This window comes from Nelumbo nucifera, chromosome 3 (genome assembly GCF_055504915.1).
Source record: "Nelumbo nucifera cultivar China Antique chromosome 3, China Antique-T2T, whole genome shotgun sequence".
In the NCBI taxonomy this organism is placed as follows: Eukaryota; Viridiplantae; Streptophyta; class Magnoliopsida; order Proteales; family Nelumbonaceae; genus Nelumbo; species Nelumbo nucifera.
The window spans coordinates 25,394,217-25,418,030 of record NC_142651.1 but is presented as its reverse complement, the minus strand read 5'-3'; the positions used below and the strand labels follow the sequence as shown (position 1 = coordinate 25,418,030).

Below are 23,814 nucleotides of genomic sequence, written 5' to 3'. Positions count from 1 at the left end.
ATAACACATAATTTGTAATGATACCAGTTGGAACCATAATTGGTCACCAATTCCCCAAATTGGTGAGGCATATATCTTATCTAAAAAAGCATTGAAATTGAAAAATAAAAGGAAATGTTCTATAAATTAGGTATAATAATTTTCAGAATTCAAGAAAATTTTATTTTCGTTGGACTATAAATAAAACAAAACAATTTAAACTTAAAAATTTCTCATAATATCCCTTTTAAATCAAAAACATATTTGATTATCTCTTACTAAATGTAGTTAGAAACTTAGAATAGCATCAACACTTCATTTCTCAAAGTGCCACATCTAAGAATCATCTCAATTCACATCTTCACACATGACAGTGGGATCCACCAATTAAAAAAATAATATAGTTCTGATTTTTCTTTAATAAATTACGATAAATTAAAATACTGGTATAATAAAAATATGAGCAATTGGTTTGGGCCCGAGAATTTTTGTACAATGGTTAGGGAGGGAGCAAAAAGAAGAGCTAAACTACTTTTTGTACAATGGTTGGATCAAACCTTGAGCATCTAAAATTCATTGGTTTTATTATTTTACTCCTAAAACAGACTATTTGGTAATTTTGAGTTTAATTTGCATTATTTCATAAACAAATAATTTATAAAAATAATAATAAAATTGGGAAGAACCGCTGCTACTGTTGAGAGTTGTAGCGGCGGTGGTTGGAAGAGAGCGAGAGAGAGAGAGACTTTTATCGGGTTAAAACAGAGGTATTTTCAACTTTAGGCCACAGACATGAATCTTACAATTTTACATGTGAAAAAGCATTACAAATCATATTTCATATGTAATACCAAATGAGCCTGGCATATAAACAACAGATATTTCAGGGGCCAAACCTCTGGAAATAGTTATCAAATGCCACCTTAGCAATAGAATGAGGTGCCTTGGTTGTCATATGTGCAAAAGACAATGAGCAGTTAGGGATCCTTGAAATGTACATTCTCCATTCTCCCATCAATGAGTAAATGCTTAGTTCACCATGGAGGAGAAGCGTTCTCTAGCCACCGACATTGATTATTTCTAGGCTCCCTTCACTTTTTGGGGAATTACTAACCCAGGTATCCATGTTCTTTTATTTCCTAGTAAATAAAACAATGACCATTTTAGCCATAAAAAATATATTGCTAAAAGGGATAATTTTGTCCCATCCAAGTGTTGGCAACTTCCCACCAGGTGAGAAAGTTATCCACCCGAGAAAATAAATTTTTCACAGACCTCACATAAATCTAAAAAATGAATATAGGTATTTTGGTTAATGAGAACCCCTCTCAAAATCCAAAAAACCAAGGCCCCTAGTGTATTCTCTTCTATCACTATCAATCAAAGTAAACCTCGGCCATGAACTTTAAAGCTTCAGAGGTGATACATGCTTCAATAACCATTGCTGATTGATGAAGACCTCTAATGGCTCTGGTATAGTGGTATACACAAATTCCATATGATGATCTCTAATGATGCAATCTACCATTTAAGCCAAAGGGCTCGTCACTCCATCACATTCACTTTGCAGCAGTAATGGAGAGGACTGAACCAGCTTCCAGATGCAGGGTAGAGAGAGGAGGCCCTGGAATTGAAGACTGAAGAAGAGTTGTTCTATAAGCTCTGCCACTGTTTGATGTGCCGACTTCCCCCAACACCGGTCCAATCTCTTAGACTAGTGTGGCCTTGGATCCAACCATCAGTGAACGACTGAACGTATATCTATATACCACCCAGAGCCCACTATCCAACAGGAATTCACATGGCACCCACAAAGCGCGCCCCACTGCACATCCCAACCATGTATTGGAAACATCTCTCATGACAGATATAGGAAATTGTTCCCAATGCACGTTGAGATATACATGTGGCACTTTATCATGATTGAAGGCGAACTGTTATTAGGCTTTATAGTCCAGAAAGAATCTCTATTGGCACATAAAAAAAGATAAAGCAAAGCTCTATTTAAATTTGTACATTGCAAGAACATGTTTAGAAATACAAACTACAAACTCTTTCTAAACTAGCCTTAGCAACATCTCTACAAATTGGCATATCTGGTGTTAATGCATTTATGTGACTTATATGAGTTTTCCTAGAGTCATCATTATTCATTCTAACTCTTATCTTAGCCATAGATTGTCTCCATGAATCATGTTTTGTCATTCCATTTTATTGAGTGTCATATCTATTATCAAATTATGTGTTTGAATAATTTCTTACTAGTCTACACATAACAAAACCATCTTCTTGACTATTTTTTCGCCCATATTTTTTCTATTTTTCAAACTCATCCATCTTAACGGGTTCGCTATGCTCATTCTTTTTTTTTACATAATATCTATGTATATGTTAATTATTCAACCATATCTTTGATTTTGCCAAAGTGTATCTAATACAACATACCTTAAAATGGATTTTTTTAATACTCTTTTCATGCCAATATTTAGTTTGAACCTTAGTTTATTTTTCTGTCTTATAATTCATGGATTTAGTTACTATAGTCTGCATTTTAAGCCAGTTAATTGAATTCTCAATTTGCAAAATACATGGAGGGCACCTTGCAATCTATTTTCAAGGAGTACAAATAAAAATACTTAGAGTACAAAATCTTGTATTTTTTATCAGGAAAGAGTGAAAAATCAAAATCTTTTAGGCCACGTTTGTTTGCAGTGTAAATGCTGGACCAATGTAATATTATACTCTGGTATTATTTTGCGCCTGTTTGGACGGGGTGTAAAAAAACATTGAAGACCCGTGCAAAATACTATTTTGAAAGATTTTTTACATCCATAACCGATATATAAAATACATTTTTAGGGTCAATTACAAAGACCCCTCCTGTACTATGGGATCTGTGACAAAGACCCCCTGTACTATGATTATGAGACAAAAGACCCTCTTTCATTCAAAAAGATCGTTATAATATTTCTTAATCCCTATATTACCCTTGTAATAACTATTCAGACATGGGAAAAAACACTGTTCATCTTCCCGGACTTCATGATCCTCGATCCCAGTTTCTTCCTCCAACTTTTACTTCATTTCATGCACTCCAGTCCCTTGAAAATGAACAAGAATCTTAAATGGCGTCGTCAACATTTCCATTCTCATACATAACATGGAAGTACATCCGTAAACGTAAACTGTCAGAAAAGTCGAACACCCATTAAGCCAAATAATTTCAGAGCCCAAGAGCCCAGATCCATAAACGTAAATTGTCAAGCCAAACCAAGAGAAAATCGAGATGGGTTTTCCGTAGTAATCATCATCTAATAAGAGAAGAGATTTAGATACATTCTTTTCTAAGAGACATCTGGTTTTAAGTTATTGAGATTAGAAAGGAACGAAAATTAAACAGAGATTTAGATACATTCTTTTTGAGCAAAATTAACACCAACTTTCAGATCTAATTATTACTTACCAGCGTTTTGTTCTGATTTCTGAAGCAAGGAGTTCTTGCAGTGAGTAATGGCTCCTTGAATCGCACTCTGCAACTCCTCCATTGACGATGAATCTGCATACTGCATGCTTCCAACGATGTTACCACCAAAAACACCGCTTCGACAAAGCACACCGGAATGACTGGGCGACGACCGCGTCGAAGATGGGCAACTGGAAACACATTTTTTCCTTCGTGGGTATTTCAGGTTTCTAGAGAATGAATGAGAGAATACACTGTTGCTCTCTTTCCTCGTACTTGAAGCAGAGATTTCTTTGTTTTTCCTGGACTTCTCTGTCCTCATCGCCAACGAAGCCACTGTTACCATCGTCGCTATCTTCTGTTGCTGCTGCTTTTGTGATAACTTCTCGTATAAAGGTTTCACCTTTTTCAAATACTTCCTTATCACGTCCTTGGCCGACGCGCTCATCCGCTTCACAGAAGAAGGACCCTATACATTCTCTTGGTCTCTATGCTTGTTGTTGTCTTTGCGAAACACAGAAGAGAACCTCGCTAGAGATAAGTACGTGGATTTCTTGATCTATGGGCTCTGATGGTGATGATTGTGGTTGAGACGCTTAAACTCGTCTTCCTCGGTCACTGAGCTCGGCCGCGACGAGTCACACTCAGTGAACAAGACGAGATCACCGGAAAAAGAAGAGCTGGAGCCATTGGAGCCGTAGGTCGAGTCTCGAGAAGCGGTGGTAGTGGAGTTGGAGCAAGAAGAGCTGGACGAGGCTAGCAGGAGAGTTCGAACCATGGAGAGGCGGGGGGAGAGATGGAGAGGGAGAAGCTGGCCCTTGTAGAAGAGCTCGTCGGCTGGACAGAGATTGGAGGAGGCCATTATAGGGGATAGAGAGATGGTTAACTCGAAGTCCGACGAAGAGGTACTTCTCGTGGTCGCTTCGGAGACGAACAACCTTGACTTTGTGGAAAATTTCCATTACTCCACTCTGATACCAACAGAAAAAATAAATGATTAGAATAGAGTGTGAGCGAGATCCCACAGATATAATGACGATGAATAAAAGAAAGAGAGAAAAATAATATAAAAGAAATTCAATTTTTCAAGTTCTATTCTGGTCTTTTCTAGTTTTGAAACTAACCATTTTAAGACTGCAACTAAAAGAGGCGTACCAAATGAGATCAAAGAAAGAACAGACATACACTCATCGAAATAGGATAGAGATAAATGGTCAGAGTAAAAATTAACAATATATATAAAATCTGTATCTAATGTTCATCGCTTGAATCGAATCAGTCAGTGAATAGGTCAAAATAGGTTTTTAGAGAAAAAGGATAAAAAATGAAAATAGAAAAAATTTAGTGGAATATTTTGATAATTTAACTTATTCCGTCATTTTTTATGTAAAACTCCTCCCATCACTCTCCTGCTCGTAATGTCTCTATTCTAATCTCCTTCCCATCACTCTAACGGTAAAATTTGTTTTCGGGGACTTTGAAAGGAAGATTGATGCTTCCATTGTGACAGATAAGAGATGGATTTTAACTCAGACTTCGAGGCATAATAAATAGACCTTGCCGCCTGGTAACGCTCCAACAAACCTTACTGCTCCGCCTTGCCACCCAATAGTTCGTGGATGCTATGTATGCCGTTAGCACTCTCATGAGCCAATCATCATTATACGTAGCCTTAGGTATTTTATTTTATTCACCTTGAAAAGAAAGCAAAATTATGACCTTCGAAATTTGAATTTGTACTTTTTTAGCAAAACAATCTTAAGGATAAAAAATATAAAATAATATTATTTATTTTTTCAACATAGGCAAAAAAAAAGAAAAAACTATGAACAAATCAATTTTTAAAGGGGTCCACTATGCAACCATTCTCCTATAAACCATTGGATTGGAATCAAAGGTGATGTCTAAGTGTCCAAGCTGATGTGTGCTGCAAGGAATGGGAGATGAGAGTGCCCAGGTGTCTTTTACTCAAGAGTACACTCTGATGTTTAAGTTAGTAGATGTTTGAGAAATTCTTTAAAGGAGTGAGAGAGCTCTAGAAATTTAATGTGCATACCTTTCTAGGTGAATTTGGGCGTCTTGTATAGGTCCCTGGACTTAGAGGGTCCAGTGTGACAGTTTTGAGCTCTTTGTAGAGTAGTTTCCTATTTTCCTAACGTGTTAAGGTATTAGTTGAGAGATCCTCGTAGGTGTTATGGTTCGTCTAAGTGAAGTTGAGGCGAAATGAATCATTCTAACGGTCATGCTATCGATGCCTTTGATAGCGAACTGGGGGTGGTTAGTGAATTCTTTCTCACAAATCACCTTAGGTCCTCTCAGCTCGGGCGACTCTTAAGATAGGTCGCCGTTATCTTACAAGTCTGCTAGCTCAGCTGCACCGAGCTGAAGGTCGGCCTAAACAAGGTGTTACCATAGGTCCTCAAAGTCACAACTGCTCCAATCCCTACAGCTAACAAATGTTCAAAATCTCCCGCCAAACGGGAAGGCCATTCCCTCCCTCGTGCAAACCGGCTACTACCGGTAAACCCGTGGTCAATATAAAACCTTGTAGAGAAACTCCAACGGCGTGACGCGCGAGAAGTATATACATTTGTGGTTGCAACTCGTATTTATCCTCCATCTTCTTCCCACCAGTTCTGCTTTTTTTTTTTTCATCTATTTTCCCTCTTTTTTTTATTCGTTGCATGAAATCCGCTAGGGTTCATCGGTTAAATGAATGTTCTAGGATCTAGGGTTTGGACTGATCTATTGACGAAACGAGTTTCAGAGTTCACTTTCAATTCAGGACAATGAGTGCTGTGAATATCACCAACGTTGCGGTTTTGGACAATCCAGCGGCGTTTCTCAACCCCTTTCAGTTCGAGATCTCTTACGAGTGCTTGATTCCTCTCAAGGATGGTATTTTTTTGTATATTTTCTACTTATTTCTTGTTGTTTTGAGCTTAAACCGATTTTTTTCGGCCATTTGATGTGGGTTCTTTTTTATGTATTGGCGCCTTGGCGGGCTTTATCTAGGGTTCTTGAAATGTTTAGAATTGTCTGCTAGGGTTTGGTGACACATGCCTATCTTATAGAGGACACTAGTTAGATTCTTGAGCTGGGCATGGAAATGATAGAAACGTCTAGATAGGAGATCTGATATCGCCACCAGGGTTTTGGAGTTGGAAATTTTATTTGTTTACAGTTGGATATATTTAAAGCCATGAGTTGGTTCAATAGATAAACCGATGAAAGGTTGGACTTGGGCGTTCTTTTAACGTGAATCTTTTTTCTCTTTTGAAAAAAGTAGCTTTTTTAAGCAGTGACCAATGTTAGTTTTTTTTTTTAATGAATTAATGACCAATGCTAGTTGAAACTAGGAGGAACTGGGAAACTAAATATCAAGTATGCAGCAGGGCATGATGTAATCCCGCTTTAGCTAAATTTTTGAGTTACTTAATTCCATTTTAATCATGTTGATCAACGGGAGATTTCCGAACAAAAATTGGATATATGTATGCGATCATCCAGGGATGTACAGGCGGGAGCCTCGTGCACTGGGATGCTCTTTTAAGGGTTCGCCATCCTTATTTACAAAAAAAGGGTTTGCCATCCTTTTGATATGTAGAGCATACTTTAATCTCATCAATCATCACGCTGCATACTTTATTTGGTTTGAAAGGCAGAAACTTGAAGACACCAAGTATGAATAGTTGGACACGATTCAGTCATCTGGTGGCAGCTTTTGCTTTCACAATTTAATGAGCATGATATGTGATGCTGCAATATCACTTAGGATTTCATTGATTTTAAAAATGCTGAAACTTGGAGTTAGAAGTTGAATTTATAAGTTAAGTTATTTACGGTTCTTTATTCTTCTTTTTCACTTGTGTGATTTTTGGAGGGGGATTTCTTTCTTTGAACTCTTATTTTGAAGTTAAAGAACTAGAAAAAAAAATTGTGCTTGGGTTCATGACATTTTTCATCTTTGTTCTCTGTTGCTAATATGCTTTTATTCAATCTGAATGCATATAAAAAGCTTCTGGTTACTTGCATTTTAATAGGCAATCCTATAAAGAGAAAACCATGAGTGATCCTAAGCAAGGTTCAAAATATCGATACGCCCCTACCGGCGTATCGGGCGAATCAGTACTGTTTTTTTTACTTTTGTTTTTTTGAAACCGGTTCAGGGGGGTCGGTTAAGGCTCCTCCACCCCCCTGAACCGGTCAGACCCCCGATACACCCACTATAGGGGCGTATCGGAGGGGTCCCGGAACGATACGTATTGGCCGATACGTGTCGATACTTTGAACCTTGATCCTAAGATAGTTCTCTGGTTTGTGATTAACTGATAATCATTTGCTTTAAGACAACTGGCCTCTTTCTATTGGTTCAAGAACTCTTTTTGGATTTTAAACAAAATAACTCTTGTTTGGTGAAGGAATTTTTTGGCTTAATTAACAATTGCTTGAATTGGCATTTGTTTCCATTGTGAGAAGGGTGGAGAACAAAGTTTCTGCCATAGAAGGGGGCAAGGGGCAGAAATGGCTCCTGCAGTGTGAAATTCATGGTCCTTTTATTGTGAGAAAAATCGCTCCTGCAATGTAAAATTTACAGCCCTAACATATTTGCATGATCTTCTATATACAAATGGCCATCACCTAATGTTGGTCATGGGCCTCATGGCCCTCAGCCCTCCAATGTCTTGGGAGGGTTAGATTGGATGCAAACCTAGTCTTACAGCATCTTCCTGCACAAACTGACCATTTTTGGACTAGAACCTGGAATCTCATGCTTGAGACAGATTTTACCATTGCACCTAAAAATGGCCCCTTGAGATTTTATATGCATTTACTTTTCTGTTTAATTATTGACAAAAGAAAGATTTATGTTTTACTTTTTGGTAGATCAATTCCAATTCTAGCTAGGGCTCAGGAAAGTTGGATTCAGAATAGATATACCACATTAAAGTGTGGATTTGAATAGAACTTGAATTGAATAAAAATATTGTATGCCATATAAATGAAATAATTTAGAAATGCCTTTGCATGGCTACACAACTGTATATTGTATATCGTTAGTAAAAATCAACTGAAAAGCCTTACATTCTATCTAACTACTTTCACAAGACCTCCCATGGAAATTCCATTATTACTTATTTAACCTTTTTCTCAAGAAAAAGGGGGAAATTATACAGAGGTGTTGACAAGCAGCAATTCAATTGTTCATATGGGAGGAAATAAACAAAAGGATCCTTTATAATGTGGCAAAATCACTGAAGATGTTAGTAGATCCCATCACTATTAGAGTTGTTCATTGGTTGAAAGCAAAGATGAATGTACTGAGTTTTTGATATATGCCATTGTTAGAGGTTGGGCTCATCACACTAAGGCAAATTGCCAGCTCGTCTAGCAGTTCAACTTTGGCTGTTCCTTAGAGAACGCAGGACCCTCTGGGGTAGGTGGAGTGTTTAGAGGCTCGTGTCAAGAGATAATTCTTTTTTCCTTGTGTTCTACAGTATCTGGAGGTGAGATCCTCTTAGAGTAGAAAGAATCCAAAGCCCTTTTGCAAGGCATATGGATTATGATTTGCATGACTTACCAACAGGTTGAGATAGTGTGGGCTCACAAGTAGTTAGTAGATGGTTCAGGATAGAAGTGAGGATCCATGGTTATTTAGACAGAATGTTGTAGATGATAAATCCATCTAGAGTGAACTCTTTGCTTTAATGGGTGCAGGGGTTGGTAAGTTCTCTTGCAGATAGTCAAGCTATAGGAGTTGTTAGCGCAGATTTGTATTGCGGTGCACCTATACCCAAATGCTGTATATATGGCAATAGGCTTTCACACACACATGTATGATTTGTATTGGGGACTATAGTGGTTAGTACTTCTCATGTAGTCATGCAAGGGTGGGATTTGATACCCTGAGTCAGTGAGAACTACATGCACCAACTTTATCAGATAAGCTAGTTGGCACCTTCAAATTTAGTGACAAGTATATGTTGAAATTACATGTGCATGTATGTGGGTGTGTGTGTATAGATAATATTATTATGAACAGATTTGCTGTTTTATAAAGTATAAACAAATACTGCTTAACCTAATTGTAAGTTGGTTGGGTTCAGCTCATGATCCTCCATTCTATCTGTCAATTGATGTGTTTAATGTAGTTTAGTTGAATATATTTTGTTTTTGGTTCATTTATATTTAGAAAAGTTTTTAATGCATAATTTGATGCTGCAAAGCTGGCAACTTGAGGCGTGGGATTCATAATAGACCATCTGTGTTGGACTTTGACACTCCATGGATTCTTGATAGACACTTCAGCGTATTAACCTTATATGATATGATTCTCTGATTTAACTTTTTATGACCTGCACCAAAACCAAGGCAAGTATCAGCATTATAAAATATAGATAAATGAATTGTTAGCATACAAAATGAATTCTATTTTTTCTAGAAACCATAATTAACACAAAAAGAAAGTTTTTGACCATTTTTATAGGTATGTAATGTTAGAATTTGAAAACGGATTATTTTATAGATGTGTCAGTGAATCCTTATTTTTTCTTCTTGCCGAGCCAGACTCCTGAAATGGCTTTGGATATTGAATCCCGTGTAATCCATGCAATACTACAGAGATTGAAAAGGAGAGTATTTATGAACATGTGCTTGTTTAGTCAAAATTCAAAATGCTAATGACTAGTTCTTTCCTACGTTGTAATTTTTTTATCAGCCTCTCTAAATTGTAAATTGTAATGAATTGTATGTTTTGGTCTACCGGAAAAAGAAGAAAAAAGAATTCTATGTTTTGGGAAATTTGTATTGTGGATCCTTTTGTTCAATCATAAGTGCCTGTCTGATTCGCATTGCGGTTTTTCTTTTCAATTTTCTGCATAGCATTCTCTGCCAGTCTGATTTGGGAAATTGTCTTTTTATCTATGCAGATTTGGAATGGAAACTTATCTATGTAGGATCTGCAGAGGATGAGACTTACGACCAACTTTTAGAGAGTGTACTTGTTGGGCCAGTCAATGTTGGCAACTTTCGTTTTGTTTTCCAGGCAATCCCTAGTAACTCCTTGGAAGAAGTGCATTAGTTGTCTTTGTATTTTCCATTTGCATATTTATTGAGACTAATGTGTATTCTTTTCCAGGCAGACCCTCCAGATCCATTAAAGATCCGTGAGGAGGATATTATTGGTGTCACAGTGCTATTGTTGACCTGCTCTTATCTGGGGCAGGAGTTCATCAGAGTGGGTTACTATGTGAACAATGATTATGATGATGAGCAGCTAAGAGAGGAGCCTCCTCAAAAGGTTTTGATAGATAGGGTACAAAGAAATATTTTGGCTGACAAGCCCAGAGTCACCAAGTTTCCCATCAATTTCCACCCAGAGACTAATGAGAATGGAGGGCAGGCACCTCCTTCACCTGATCATCCTACAGAAACAAATGAGAATGTTGAACAGCCACCTCTTTCACCAAAGCACGTCTGACAAAGCTGGAATCAATCTCCCAAACAAAATTACAACAAATTAAATTCTGGCCTTCATTTTTTTTCTTGGAAGGTAGCAGTTACCAACTTGCTGGGTTTCAGAAGCATACTCAGAATTGTTCTGTAGACAACAATGTCAATCAATATTGTGTTACTTGGATGGAGATGTAAAATACTTGTTTTCTACGGTTCTACCAGGTCCTGAACACTGATGTACCTAGTTGAAGCCATTTCTTTTCATCAGAGTCTGGTTCCGGGGTTCTTATTTAGCTACAACAGTCCATGGCAATGATAGTCTTGTGAAACCTTTGTGTTTGCTTTATTCGTTTGAAGGCAATTCAGTGGTGAAATTGTTTATTCTTTATTCAGCTAGTAGGATTTTACTAAAATGGATCTTTCTACTTCCTAGTGCCTACAGGTACTAGTTCCAATTTTAGAACTAGGAATTTTAGCATTTAGTTGTATTTGTAAATATTATGATGCAATCGCTTTATAGGAGGTGCTAAAGCCTAAAGTTGGCAACATGAACAGGTGGAGGTGGTATTGGATGCAGGAATCAAGTCTGTTTGGTTTTATAGAAAATAAAGAGAGATGAGTTCATAATTTCAAAAAAATCAGGGTATCACTTTCTAAGCTTAAAGAAAGATTGAAATGCACAGGCCTCATTTCTTTGAAAATATTTCAGGGCTTTTCTCGTATGTCTCCCATCTTCGAGCGATTTTATATATTCCCCAATCCCCATCATCTTCTCGAGTATTGAATGATTACCCTATGTTTTTACATATTGGCTGTATGACTGTGTCCTTTCTCCCTTACCTTTAAAGGCTACCTTAAATCTTGAAGTGACGGATTTGCCATTAATTCAGCTGAATTTTGTAAGGTTACATATCTATGTATATTTTTTTGCCTTTTATTTTAATGTAAAATTTTCAAATTGATAATTTCTCAGGCGGTGTTTGGAGCTTGGAAATGTAGGCATTTATAGAGAAAATGCTGCCATGTCTGCGCCAGCTAGACGTGGGCATTTATTGAGCATGAAACCACTGTTTGATTTACCTGTTTACTGAAAAAACACCAAAAAAACGTAAGTTTTTGTGCCTAGAGCTGTTGGGGGAAGTGGCAAATTCACGCTTCCCTTAGCGGGTTGGTGTTTCACAAAACTTGTGTTCGATGCGGCATCGATATGTATGCCAATGTGTCAGCTCACAGTGTTTGATCCGGTGCTTTGCGGAGCTGTAAACCCTCAATGAACTATGTGCCTTTTTACCCTAATGTGTTTGATCCCGCAAATCTCCCATGTTCGAAACCATTTGCAGAAATTTCTTCCCGCTGTCGACCTACCTGTTCTCCTGTTCGTTGACGCTGATAACCACCATCGACCCTGAGACCATTTGCTGTTCTTTCCATTTTATTTCTGTAAGGTATCTCACATAAACCTTTTGTTGTTTGTTTGTTTGTTTTTTCTTTGCAGATCTAATCCTTCCCTTAATCTCCCCTGTAAACAGATGGTCAAAAAACACCTGTGCTACCAAACATATACTCAATTTAAAGCCCAAAATATTCTTCACATAAAAATAAACAAATAAATGAAAAGTTCAAAAAATTTAGGGCATAAGCAGTTATGAATTAAAGGGTAAAAGGCTTAAACCCCACTTCAAATTTCTCCTAAATACTAATACCTTCCCTGGGGTGATATCATCGGACAAAAGCCTCCTCACCGGTAACGATCAATAGAGATCCGTTGGTATATGACATCGTAGGAGTTGAAATTTTTCTAAAATCCCAGTTTTGTCCTAATATAGTAGTTTTTCTCAAAATTTTTTCGGCCTCTATGTTTCAAATGAATGACATTACTTAAGTTTGAATCACATAGGAGACTTTGAAGGACAAACACGTGACTTGGAGCTTTACCTCTCGTTTTTACTCTGTTCCATTTGCACTGTTGGGCACTTAGAGTGTTTCATTTTTTAGGCAAGTCAGTGAGGGCCTTGATTTTCTTCCATAGGACCTGTAACAAAGCAATACAACTAAGACTCTTCCTTCATACTTTTGCCTCCCGGGCTGCAAATTTGATCCAGTGGGAAGAAAATGCTATTATTTGTTGCTTTTTTGGTTTTTATGGTCTGTAGTGTCGGTTAATGTGGGGTTTTTTTCGTTGATTTTGTGGTGTTATATTAGTGTCGGTGTTTTTTGGGTAAATTATAAAGACACCGCTTTACTATGGGGTCTGTAATAAAGACCCCCTTGTACTTTGTTTTGCGACAAAAAACTCCTGTATTATGACCGTGAGATAAAAACCCCCTTTTGTTAGCTTTTCATTGAAACCTACCGTTGCAATTCCCGTGTAGATAATTGGAAAAAAACACTGTTTATCTTCTCCGATTCACCATACACGAATAACAAACCCATATTTCTCTCTCTCTCAATCTCTCATTTTCCTCCATACGGAATGCTTCAAAACCCAGCAGATTTTACAGAGTCCTGTTCTATTGTCCGTTGGACTGATGGGAAGAATGGGCGAAGATGATGGAGACGAACTGGGCTGGGGGGGCAGCAACTGGTTCGGTGGTGAGAGAGGGCGTGGCAACTGTGGGAAGGAGCAGAAATAGAAAAAGAAAGCGAATAATAAAACATGGAGAGAGAGGGAGAGAGGCTGGTGGTTCGTCCAGACGCTGCCCCCCAACAAAACCGCCGATCCAGTTGCTGCGGGAACCCAACAATCTCCTTGCTTCGTCCATAGTTACACAGCTGAGGAGTTGCAGATTGAGAGAAAGTATCCCTATTCTTGGTTCTTCGGCTTAGGTATAAAAAAAAATGAAAGCAGAGCCTGCTAAAGAATCTAGAGACCAGTGCTCTCGTCGTGTTCTGCAGAATGTCAGCCATCATGGAAACTTGGTTATCGACATGGATACAGAAGGGCCAGTTCCGACAAAGGTTGATTCTACGAGTCTTGAAGGTTATCAATGGAGTGAGGAATCGCCGGAGAATGTGATGTCCTTACTGGTGGCAAATTGAAAATGTATCATTCATCATCAAGTGCTGAAGATCAGAGAAGACGAGGATATCGCTAAGGCTCAATATATACATGGTAAATACATACAAAATAATACAAAATATAAGGTTTTACATTTTACATATTTATATTTTGTATTCCTTCCAAACTGAGCCTAAAGGTCTCAAGGAAAAGCTCGTTATTCAAAATCTAACTTTTCAAATGGACAGATTTATGATAGCAAGGCCCATCCGTTCTTCATTAATTTAAGGTTCGATAACAATCTGATGCTGAAGATGAAGTTGGGTTCCCGCTCCTGAAAATATGTCAAGGACAAAACCGGATTTGATGATGAAGGAAAATACAGAGACGCGGTGAATAAAATGAGGGAAAAATATTGCAAGAGGTAGAGAAAAATAGCGGCGGTAATCCCCGATCTCCCTTTCTCTCCCTTTATCTCCGCTGCTGTTCGTATATGAAATGTCGGGGAAGATGAATAGTATTTTTCTCATTATAAGGGTAATATAAAAATTAAAAAACAAAGTACAGGGGGTCTTTATAATTTACCCCTTTATTTTTAATGCCAATGATCGGAAACATCGCAACCTTTCTATCCTTTCTCACAGATCTATTTTTTGGGATTTTTTTTTCTCTTGAGATTGGATTAATGCCAACTTTGAAAAAGACTTGGTTTTGTCAATGATTCTTGTGCCATTACCAATAGATTCAGGATGGTAAAAAAGTCTGGTTCTCTTGAATCGATAGTAACTAGAAATAATTGATGATATCAATCTAATACTACAGGTTTTATTTAAAAAATTAAAGAATAGTAAAGGGCCAAAAAAAAAAACTCTTTTCACCAATTCTGTTAAACATAAGGACCTAATATTTTGGCAAGGGAGGTATAAGCAAATCATATAAAAAAAGAGAGGGAGGTATAAGTATTTATCACAAAATTCCGGGAGAAATTAAAACATTGAACATCTGAACTCTTTTTGATTATATGCATTCATGTTTTTAGCAAATTTGTATATTTTTTTCTGTATTTTTGCTACTATTTCTGTATGTTTTCGGTTTTCCATAAATTCCCAAATGTTTTACAAATTGACTGGTCCATGTTCCTGACTCCATGTTTATGGTCTTCTATAGAGATGCGTGGCACGTCACTTCCGTGTTATGTGTTCCAATGACACTTCAACTTGATCGATTTTGGACTACTTGATTAAAACTTGCCACATAGACAGGATTATGTGGAGATTGGACCCACTTTGAGCTGTCACATCAGTTGCCACGTGTAACAATTGTCCAAGTAGTATCGCAGACATATTTATTTGATGATCTGAACACCAAAAGTGGCCTCATAATATAAAGATAAACAAACGAAGAATTCAAAAATAGAAATTCAGTCCACGATGCAAGGACCTTTACCTGGTTGAAGAGGAAGAGCAGAAATGGCTACACTAACGATAAACTCCTTCAGTTGGATCGTTTCCCACAAATCTCAAACCTCCTTCATACCCTCCCGACTCCCTCTTCAAACCCCACTTTATCCCAACACCAAAAACATCTCTTATCTCAGAATTACAACTCACTTTCCCAGGTTCTCTCGACTGCAGCCCAGAGCAGCTCTAGAGGAACAGGACCAACAAACTGCATCTGTTGTTCTCCAAGAAGAGCAGCCAAAAGAACAACGCAATAAGGTAAGATTTCTTGGTTCATCCTAGTCTTCCTCTTTTTATAATTTTATGTCCTCCTTAGAGGGTTAGAGTTGCCTGATTCACTGGTTCACAGTCAGTTGGATCAAACATACCATGTTTGTTTTGAATAGTTCTGAATTCTGGGTGGTGTAGTGGATTCGGCAGCCCTAGTTTTGATCATTTAAGCTTTTTTTCTTCAGGAAGTTGAGGAGAGTGTGAAGGTGCTTAAGAATGCAGCAAAGACGAGATGGGTTCCCCCGAACGAGGTCCTTGCTGCACTAGCTGTGATTAAGAAGGCCAAACTCGATACCTCCGCGTTTCTCAATACACTTGGGGGGACAGAATCGCCAGGAAGAACTTGGATGCTTATCTTCACTGCTCAGGTTACTTATCCTCACTTTCCTTAATTTCTTTCTCTGGGAATCTCTTTATTTGAGCAACTAAACTATGTTAATTGATTATTTGCTGATATCATCTGGTGTTTCTATTATTTGGGCACTGATCGATCTTGTGGACTGGTTTCTGTAGGGTCGCTTGGAGCGTGGTAGCTATTTCCCCATTACTGCTGTTCAACGATTTGATGCTGCTGTAAGCATCTTGCCTTTTTTTTAAACTAATTCTTTAAATTTCTGGTGGGTCAAAACCAGACCAGTTTGAAATAGGATTTCTCTTGATATCTTGTCTTGGAGATGAAAAGTGTTCTGTTCCCTTTGCTGGATCAGAGATGACATAAACTAAAACATATTTTCATGGGAAAAAGATTTCAGTACTAATGTTAGAGAAACCTTAATCTGTTCATTAAACAAGACTAGATGCTAGAAGTAGCATTTCGCGCTTCCTGTGTATACCTTAGACACTAACAGTTCCTTGTATTATCAGGCAAAGAGGATCGAGAATGGAGCATATCTTGGGCCAATCGGGTGCTTAACTTTCGAAGGCAGGTTTTCATGGAAGAAGAGGATATTGGCTTTCATTTTTGAGTGCATCCGGATAAAGGTCGGGCCATTTGGTCCTCTACAGATTAGTCTGGGCCAGAAAGAGGATAGGGAACCTAACACTAAGGACCCCTTCTTCATCTGGTTGTATGTTGATGAGGAGATAGCTGTTGCCCAAGGAAGAGGTGGTGGAACTGCATTCTGGTGCCGCTGTCGACGTGTCACATAATTCATTGTTGCTTTCATTTAAAGGTAAAAGCAGGAAATTGTTATACCTTGTATTCAAAACATGTATCCATATCAATTCTTCTACATATTTAGAATTAGGGTGTAGAAAATCCATTTCTTTCTCTCTCTCTGTCTGGCATTTGTAGAATCAAAATCTTGGACTCAGGCACCAGAAAGCTCTTTTTTTGGGCAAAGTGTGGGTGCAAGAAGGCTTATAATGCTTCTTGGTAACGTAGGCAGTGTGTAACCCCTAATTGCAAAAAGAGGAAGAAAAACTGTATTCTCAGATCATTCAGTTTTTATCTTTATGCCTTTCATTAGTTGGCTAATTCTCCCTCTTTCTATTACATTTCCAAGCACAGTTAAGGTAATGAGATACATCATCGCTCGGTCCTTAGCTTTATGCCTTTTATTAGTTGGGTTCTGCATTAATTGCTTTCTTTTCTCCCCTTCAGAGCCATCCCCAAGTTTCTGCAACATGTTAGGGTCAATGTATCTTAGCTTTCTTTATACCTAAAAAGAGAAATAATTACCAGAAAAGAGTGTTACATTACCTTCCTAACCAGTCCATCCATCTCAATACTTTAGATAGCTGGGACCAACATAGGGTATTGGCCCTTTATATATTTACTTCCCAAATCAACAACATTACATATTACTGGCTATGCATTTCTTTTTTAAAACTCCCTTCTTTTCATGATTACCCTGCACTTCAAGTCAAAGGGTGAAAAGAAAGGCTGTAGGAAACTAAGCAGGGTGAATTACAGAGTCTGACTAGATTCTGATATTACAATCTCCCTCTAGCAAGCAATGGACTCCGCATCCTTAATTCCTTATTAAAGACACCTCACCTTTAGGATGTAGCTGCATCCTGCGATCTTCCAGCTTATATATGGAATAGCATGAAACATGAAGTAAATTGCAGTAATTAGGCTCATGATCCCACTATAACTGTCCTAGTGCCATGTCCTATCTGTTTGTCAGAACTAAATGCATTCGCCTGCACAGAAAAGGAAAGAACGAAGTACTATATACAAAGGGCTTTAGATATGCACGAAGGAAAGACTTAGACCTTAGTCAAAAGGCTTGATATACTGTGCTCGTTTGACCTACTGAGGACCTGAATTTACTAAACCTCTTGAGCAACTAGAGGCAACATATTGACCTAGTAACTGAAGGAAAAATAAAACAAACATCACTGAAGATTTATCCAAAATCTCATAGAGATACCTTAGTCCATTAAGCTGGAAATAAAATTTAACCTAGCAAAAAAAATCATCAGCAAGAGCTTGTTGTATCCTAGAGTGATACATCTATCCCTGAAGGTATAAATTCAAACTTGACATAATAGTTGCAGTCTATAGCACATTTAAAATCTCATCTCCCTTGCCACCTTTTGAGTTTGTTGTAGCCTACACTGAAACATTTGCTCTGTGTAATAGAATTAGTTGCTGAAATCAACAGCCGACACTACTCCAACCTGACTTAATGGTCACAGATCACAATGAATACTTCCAAAATTTCCCTCCCTATTCATACCAATATGCGGGGAACGTGTTTTTCCCCAGAGAACTGAAAGTGCAAGAAGATGGACATTGCTGCATTTGGTTATGTATATTCAGATACAATCCTCAATATTCTTTAAAAGAATAGCTTACCAGCTTCAGATTTTCTTTTGGAATATAAAATTTGATAATTGTTTGCTATATTTCTTGTTTTACAAATCTACCAAGATTATACATTGGTTTTATCAGATTAATGTTAATCTTAAAAGATCTTCCTGCAAACTGCAAAATTGAACTACTCTTAATGCATGATCCGGAAAAACTCCCCATGGAGTCCATTTAAAAAATTGAGCCACATCAAACAAACACCTTGGAAACTGACTTTGTATATCCATATTCTCATCCACAAGAAAAATGGTTTTTCCTTAACCTGCTGAAAATTGGGAACTTCATGTGTACCAAAATGGTTATAAAGCACTCGGGCAGAATGCCAACTGACTAAAATATTGCAGATTGGGTGTAGATTTACAGAGGAAGGAAATAAGCTAGTCTGCAGCAAAGATAAAGTTCGATAATTAGCTGGAACAAATTACAGTTAGTTAGAATTAAGCAAGGGCTATCAGTGCAATAGGTGATGTGGTCCAAGACTAAAACAAATGCTAAACAAAATGATTGTTACTGAATAAGAGTATGAGACCTGGATACCCATTTAATGAGGGAAAATGTAAAACAGGAATCTTAAGTGATTTGTGCAGTTCAAGCTTTCAGGTGATATGCATGTAGCACGGCAGCCTAGTGCCTTGTTGTCAACATTACTCAGGCATATATACAATTCTGGATGCAAAACCAAAAACAATTTCAAATTTCATTATAAAAGCTTGAAGAAAATAGTCTTCTATTCATCCAGTGTGTTCCAGCTGATGTCAACAATTAAGACTCTGGAGACAACAGCAGAGGTCTGGAACTTAACAGCTTGCACAATACCCACCAGTAAAATTTTTACGAGAGATTCTTTCTTTCCTAAATGGCCTTTCTCTTTTCTAAACTGATTTTATTTAAGGCCATATTCTCCAAACACTTTAAAAACAAGATTTCTTGTTAAAATGCTGTGCATTTTTTTAATAGAAAAGAAATGCCCCAAAAAGTGACGTCTCACCTTTCATTTAAGGTGTGCTTTAGTGTCCTCAGTCAAACAGACAATTCTGGGCAGAGTCTATATTTGAGTACTGATTTGCATTTCAAGATACAGTCTGGACAGTTGGCTTGATATTCTTTTTCTACATTGCCTTTACTAGTTAATCAGCTATCAGGGCTTTTTCTTTGTCATATCCTCTGCCATCTTCATCATCATTTAACATGGTTAAACATCTAGGGAGATAAGTACCTGTTTCAGAAAAACAGATAGGAAAACATGTTATGAATGACTCAAACACCACGTGCAAGGAATATTTTGTGTGGCCAGTGTTTAATTAACTTGATTTTAAACACTCACCCAGTCACCCCACAATATGAGGGTTGTATCTGTTATTTAAGCAGTTTTTAGCAGCTAAGGTTCTGTTTCTTTCACCTTAGAAGGGGCAGTTTTTTTTTTTTTTTTTGGTATACTGAAAACAATTATATATTTGCTCTTTTTACAGTGAAAGCTTTGTTTTTTCACCACTTTTACATTAAAAACAGTATTTTAACATTAAACCAGGCATTGACATTGAAATCTGGCTGGGTGGTGGGTTTGGTGGCTACCTTGCAGTTAGCCCAGTTAGATGTTCAAAAGCATTAAAAACCTGGGAAGATCTATTCCACCTCTTTGATAAGAGGTATGGAATTTCTTCGACCTCTTTGATAATATTGGAAGTATTCCACTCTGTGGAAAATCTATTTCCCCTGTTTTGATTCAAGCTTATACTAAATGAAAAACCCTTTTTCACTGCACAAGGCTGCAGTATTATGGGGATTTGGAGGAGACATAATGCGAATTTTTTTACGCTAAAATTAAAAGTCGATGATGTTATAGAGTTGATACTGATTAGTAAGATTAGTAGGGCTGTAAATGGATTCCGAAAATCCAATCCCCGAATCCCGATCAATTAATGGGATTTGGGTGTTAAAATCTGTATCCGTTTAATAATCGGATCGTATATGGACTTGACCTTATCTGATCCGATGATAAAAAATCTAGGGTATAATAAAAAAAAATCCAATTTTAGATAGCCTGGTAGGTAATTTAAACTGAACTTTGATGGGTGTAATATTGGGAATCGAAGAGAATTGGCCATAGGGATCATGAGAGATGATAATGGCACTAAGGATGAGCAAATGCGGGTAGGTTATACCCGGAAGTGAATGGAACTGACATTGGACCGGCCCTGGAATTGAATAGTTCCAAATTCTCGGAATTGATTCCCATTTAGGCTGGTTTTAGGGTTTAGGATTTTATCCTATCCGAATGTCGTGATGAATCTGTCTTGGTTGACCTTGGTGGAATTGAATTTGTCATAAAATAAATCCTGAAATACTTTGAGGATGTGAAGATTTGAACTTAAATGCTCATGATTACAAAGGTCATGGTCTCACTTGGCCGTTAGTTATTTAAGTGATTTGATCATTTATTTTATATTTTAATACATGCGTTATGATAAATAATGTAAAAGGTATTACTTATAAAATCTAAATTATAATGATAAGTTTTGAAGCATATATTTATATTATGATAATATACATATTAAGTTATTTAATTTAATCAATAAAAATAATATAAGTTTTAAAATATATATTATATTTATTAAAAATAATTTTTTAAAGAATACATATCATTTTTTTCAAGGGAGAGGGTAAAAAAGGAACTGCTTTTGCAGCTAGACCTTGGAACTGACCTCGGTAATTGCCAAGGCCAGAATTGGCCCTGAAACCAACCTTCACATAATAGGTTCCAACTCCAAAAACTGAATCCAACTTCTATAGGATAAGTTCTAGGTTCTGTCATGAGTTGAACCGAACCAACCCATGCTCGCCCCTAAACGATATCATTCTTCTCATTTTCTTAGGCTCGATTGTGTGTTGGTAAATGATAATTTTCTGAGGGCTGAGAATCTGAGATGATAGCAAAAAGGAGTCCAGATTCAGTGGACCCTTCGGTTCATGGGGTGCGTGAACCCCCCAATAGGAGGCGTGCATGTCGTCCTTATTGGGGCTTGCTATTCCATTAATGTAAGAAGTCTGTTAAGGTTGTCAACCTGGTTCAACCGGTTAGGTAGAAACAAAACCTGAGTCTTATCTTTCCCCCTCATTCATCTGAATTCTCTTTCCCAGTTTCATTTTCACCCGAGTCTTAGCTCAAGAGCAAGAGACCACCCTCACTGGTGGAAATTTTAGCGAGTTCGACGGCATGGAGTCAACCGACTGTAAGCATCCATTCTCCTCATTTCCCTTCCAAACCTATTATTCCTTTCCAATCTGATATTCTTCCTTTCTACAGAACACCGGCAGCAATTTCTCTGTTTCACCGAGCTCCGACAACGTGGAATCAACAGGCGACAAGTCTAAACCGACAGTTGGGTTGGGGCCTCCACGTCGGTTTACCGCCGGCTATCCAACACCACGAGCTCTGACCCAATTGCATCCTTGTTCAGATCAATCTACGTGATGGACAGCTCACTCACAGCCATAACCAATATAAATTCAACCCTCATGGGGTGTGGTCAAGGGCTCTATGCCATGTCTTCGCAGCATAATGAGTTCAATCTTCTAATGAATCCCTGCTATGCGTTTGCTAGCTGACCATACAACGATAGTTCCTTGAGCGTGGTGAATCGGAACCCGTTCATGAATGAAGTAAGAGAGATGCCAATAGTCAGAGGCACAGGAGTTTTCTGGCTTGCACGTCGGTATTGCTTGGCAAAGACGCACTCCATGGCGGGATTTGATGCAGTAATCGGTCGGGTATAATGCGACCCTGATACATTAATTAATGGAGTTCTTATTTTTGTATTCATTGGATCCCCTGGCCTTGTGTGAGATTTTCTATTATGAATGAATAAAATGTTTACTTTCATTGCCCATGAGTAAGTAATTTAGATGGGTTCTCTCTCTGAATCAGGAAACAACAATATAGTTCTGGTGCCTTTCATGTGTAAGTTAAAATTTTGAAGTCTATGACCATGTCAACGTTTCCAACTATTTGTTAAGATGTTCTTGCAATTCTAGTTCAAAGTTCAAGCATACAGATTGCACTGGGGGAGGAGTGGAAGTCTTGTGAGTTGTGGAGATGCCAGAATCAAATGACCCACATCTTGGGAAGAATAAGGTCTGGTTCATAGATCTTCACATTGTTGTAGATTGATCAAAAGCTTGTCTAGCAAAACAAGTATTCCCATCCAATAACAGCTTGTTATTTTCGGTTTTTTTATCAAACCTTTTATATTGGTGTTAAGGAAATATAGTTAGACAAAAATTGTAAGATTTTCAATGTTAGAACTTAGAACAATTAATACCCCCAACTCAACTGCCGGTTTACACTTGTCGCTGGTTGATTCCATGTTGTCGAAGTTCGATGCAACAGAGAAATCGTCGTCGGTGGTCTGTAGAAACGAAGAATATCATATAGGAGAGGAATAATGGAAGAGAAACGAGGAGAATGGATGATTACCGCCGATTGATTCTTGTTGCCGATTGACTCCACGGGGCTTGGGATTTGTTTTGAGGTGGGTTTCTATTATATAAGGACAATTTTGAGGGTTTAATATCAATAAAAGTAATATAATTAAAAATAATTTAAAAATAGATTAATTTTTTAAAAATAATATCAATAAAAAGTAAAAATATTGTTCATCTTTTTCTTCTTGCCCTTTGTTGCCGCTGCCCGCTACCACCGTCCGTTGCTGCCCGTCGTTACCTCCGCCTCCGGCAATGTTATTGGAGGCGGAGGCGGAGATGGGCGAAAGTGGCGGCGTTGGATAGAGAAACCACTAGTGCCGCCGCTGCCACTTCTGCCTCCAGCCACCTCCGGCAACATTACCGGAGGCGGAGGCAGAAGCGGACGACGGTGGCGGGCGGCAACTTTGATGAACAAATGACAAGAAGAAAAAGAAAAACAATATTTTTGTTCTTTATTGATATTATTTTAAAAAATTTAACATATTTTACTTTTATTGATATTAAACCCCAAAAATTCCCTTATATGCTATTAATCCTTTCTTCCCTTTTGTTTTTTATTTTTACCAAATGGGGTTGACAACCTTTAACAGACTTGTTACATTAACGGAATAGCAAGCCCCGAAGAGAGCGACGTGCCTGCCTCCTATTGGAGGGTTCACCGTGAACCGAAGGATCCACTGAATCCGGGCACAGCAAAAAGGTTTCAAATTTGCATCACCATCACATTCAATTTAAATGCTTCCCTTCTCAAATGCCAAAACTCTTCATCTCAACCGTTGAAATGGAATGTCGAGAGAGATGGATAATGGATCTTATCGAGAGCCTCGTAGTGAATCGACCATAAGACCTTCCCACGTGGCTCCAATGGTTAGGTACTTAGATTAGG

General features: G+C 37.8%; 2 protein-coding genes and 1 pseudogene across 2 annotated transcripts; 2 read left to right on the top strand and 1 right to left on the bottom strand.

Annotated features, from left to right (window-relative positions):
* Positions 1–3,403: 3,403 nt before the first annotated feature.
* LOC104594170 (putative membrane-associated kinase regulator 1) lies at positions 3,404–4,425 on the bottom strand (annotated as a pseudogene).
* A 1,578-nt stretch (positions 4,426–6,003) lies between these two features.
* Positions 6,004–11,285, top strand: LOC104594096 (histone chaperone ASF1B-like). The gene is made up of 3 exons (XM_010254271.3): positions 6,004–6,340; positions 10,372–10,487; positions 10,581–11,285. Exons 1-3 carry the CDS (start codon positions 6,232–6,234, stop codon positions 10,920–10,922), a joined length of 567 nt encoding a protein of 188 aa, XP_010252573.1. The 5' UTR covers positions 6,004–6,231; the 3' UTR covers positions 10,923–11,285.
* Positions 11,286–13,314: 2,029 nt separating this feature from the next.
* LOC104594016 (microbial collagenase) lies at positions 13,315–17,064 on the top strand. Its single transcript, XM_010254154.3, has 6 exons — positions 13,315–14,009; positions 14,144–14,338; positions 15,063–15,613; positions 15,811–15,993; positions 16,139–16,198; positions 16,490–17,064. The coding sequence occupies exons 3-6, from the start codon at positions 15,365–15,367 to the stop codon at positions 16,772–16,774; spliced, it is 777 nt and encodes a 258-aa protein (XP_010252456.1). The 5' UTR covers positions 13,315–14,009; positions 14,144–14,338; positions 15,063–15,364; the 3' UTR covers positions 16,775–17,064.
* Positions 17,065–23,814: the final 6,750 nt, after the last annotated feature.

Excerpts from the sequence above, each read along its gene's own strand:
- LOC104594096 (XM_010254271.3), top strand. The coding sequence starts at position 6,232 with ATGAGTGCTGTGAATATCACCAACGTTGCGGTTTTGGACAATCCAGCG. Across the intron at positions 6,341-10,371 it reads CTTGATTCCTCTCAAGGATG|ATTTGGAATGGAAACTTATC; the intron begins GTATTTTTTTGT and ends TTATCTATGCAG. Across the intron at positions 10,488-10,580 it reads ACTTTCGTTTTGTTTTCCAG|GCAGACCCTCCAGATCCATT; the intron begins GCAATCCCTAGT and ends ATTCTTTTCCAG.
- LOC104594016 (XM_010254154.3), top strand. The coding sequence starts at position 15,365 with ATGGCTACACTAACGATAAACTCCTTCAGTTGGATCGTTTCCCACAAA. Across the intron at positions 15,994-16,138 it reads TGCTTATCTTCACTGCTCAG|GGTCGCTTGGAGCGTGGTAG; the intron begins GTTACTTATCCT and ends TGGTTTCTGTAG. Across the intron at positions 16,199-16,489 it reads TTCAACGATTTGATGCTGCT|GCAAAGAGGATCGAGAATGG; the intron begins GTAAGCATCTTG and ends TTGTATTATCAG.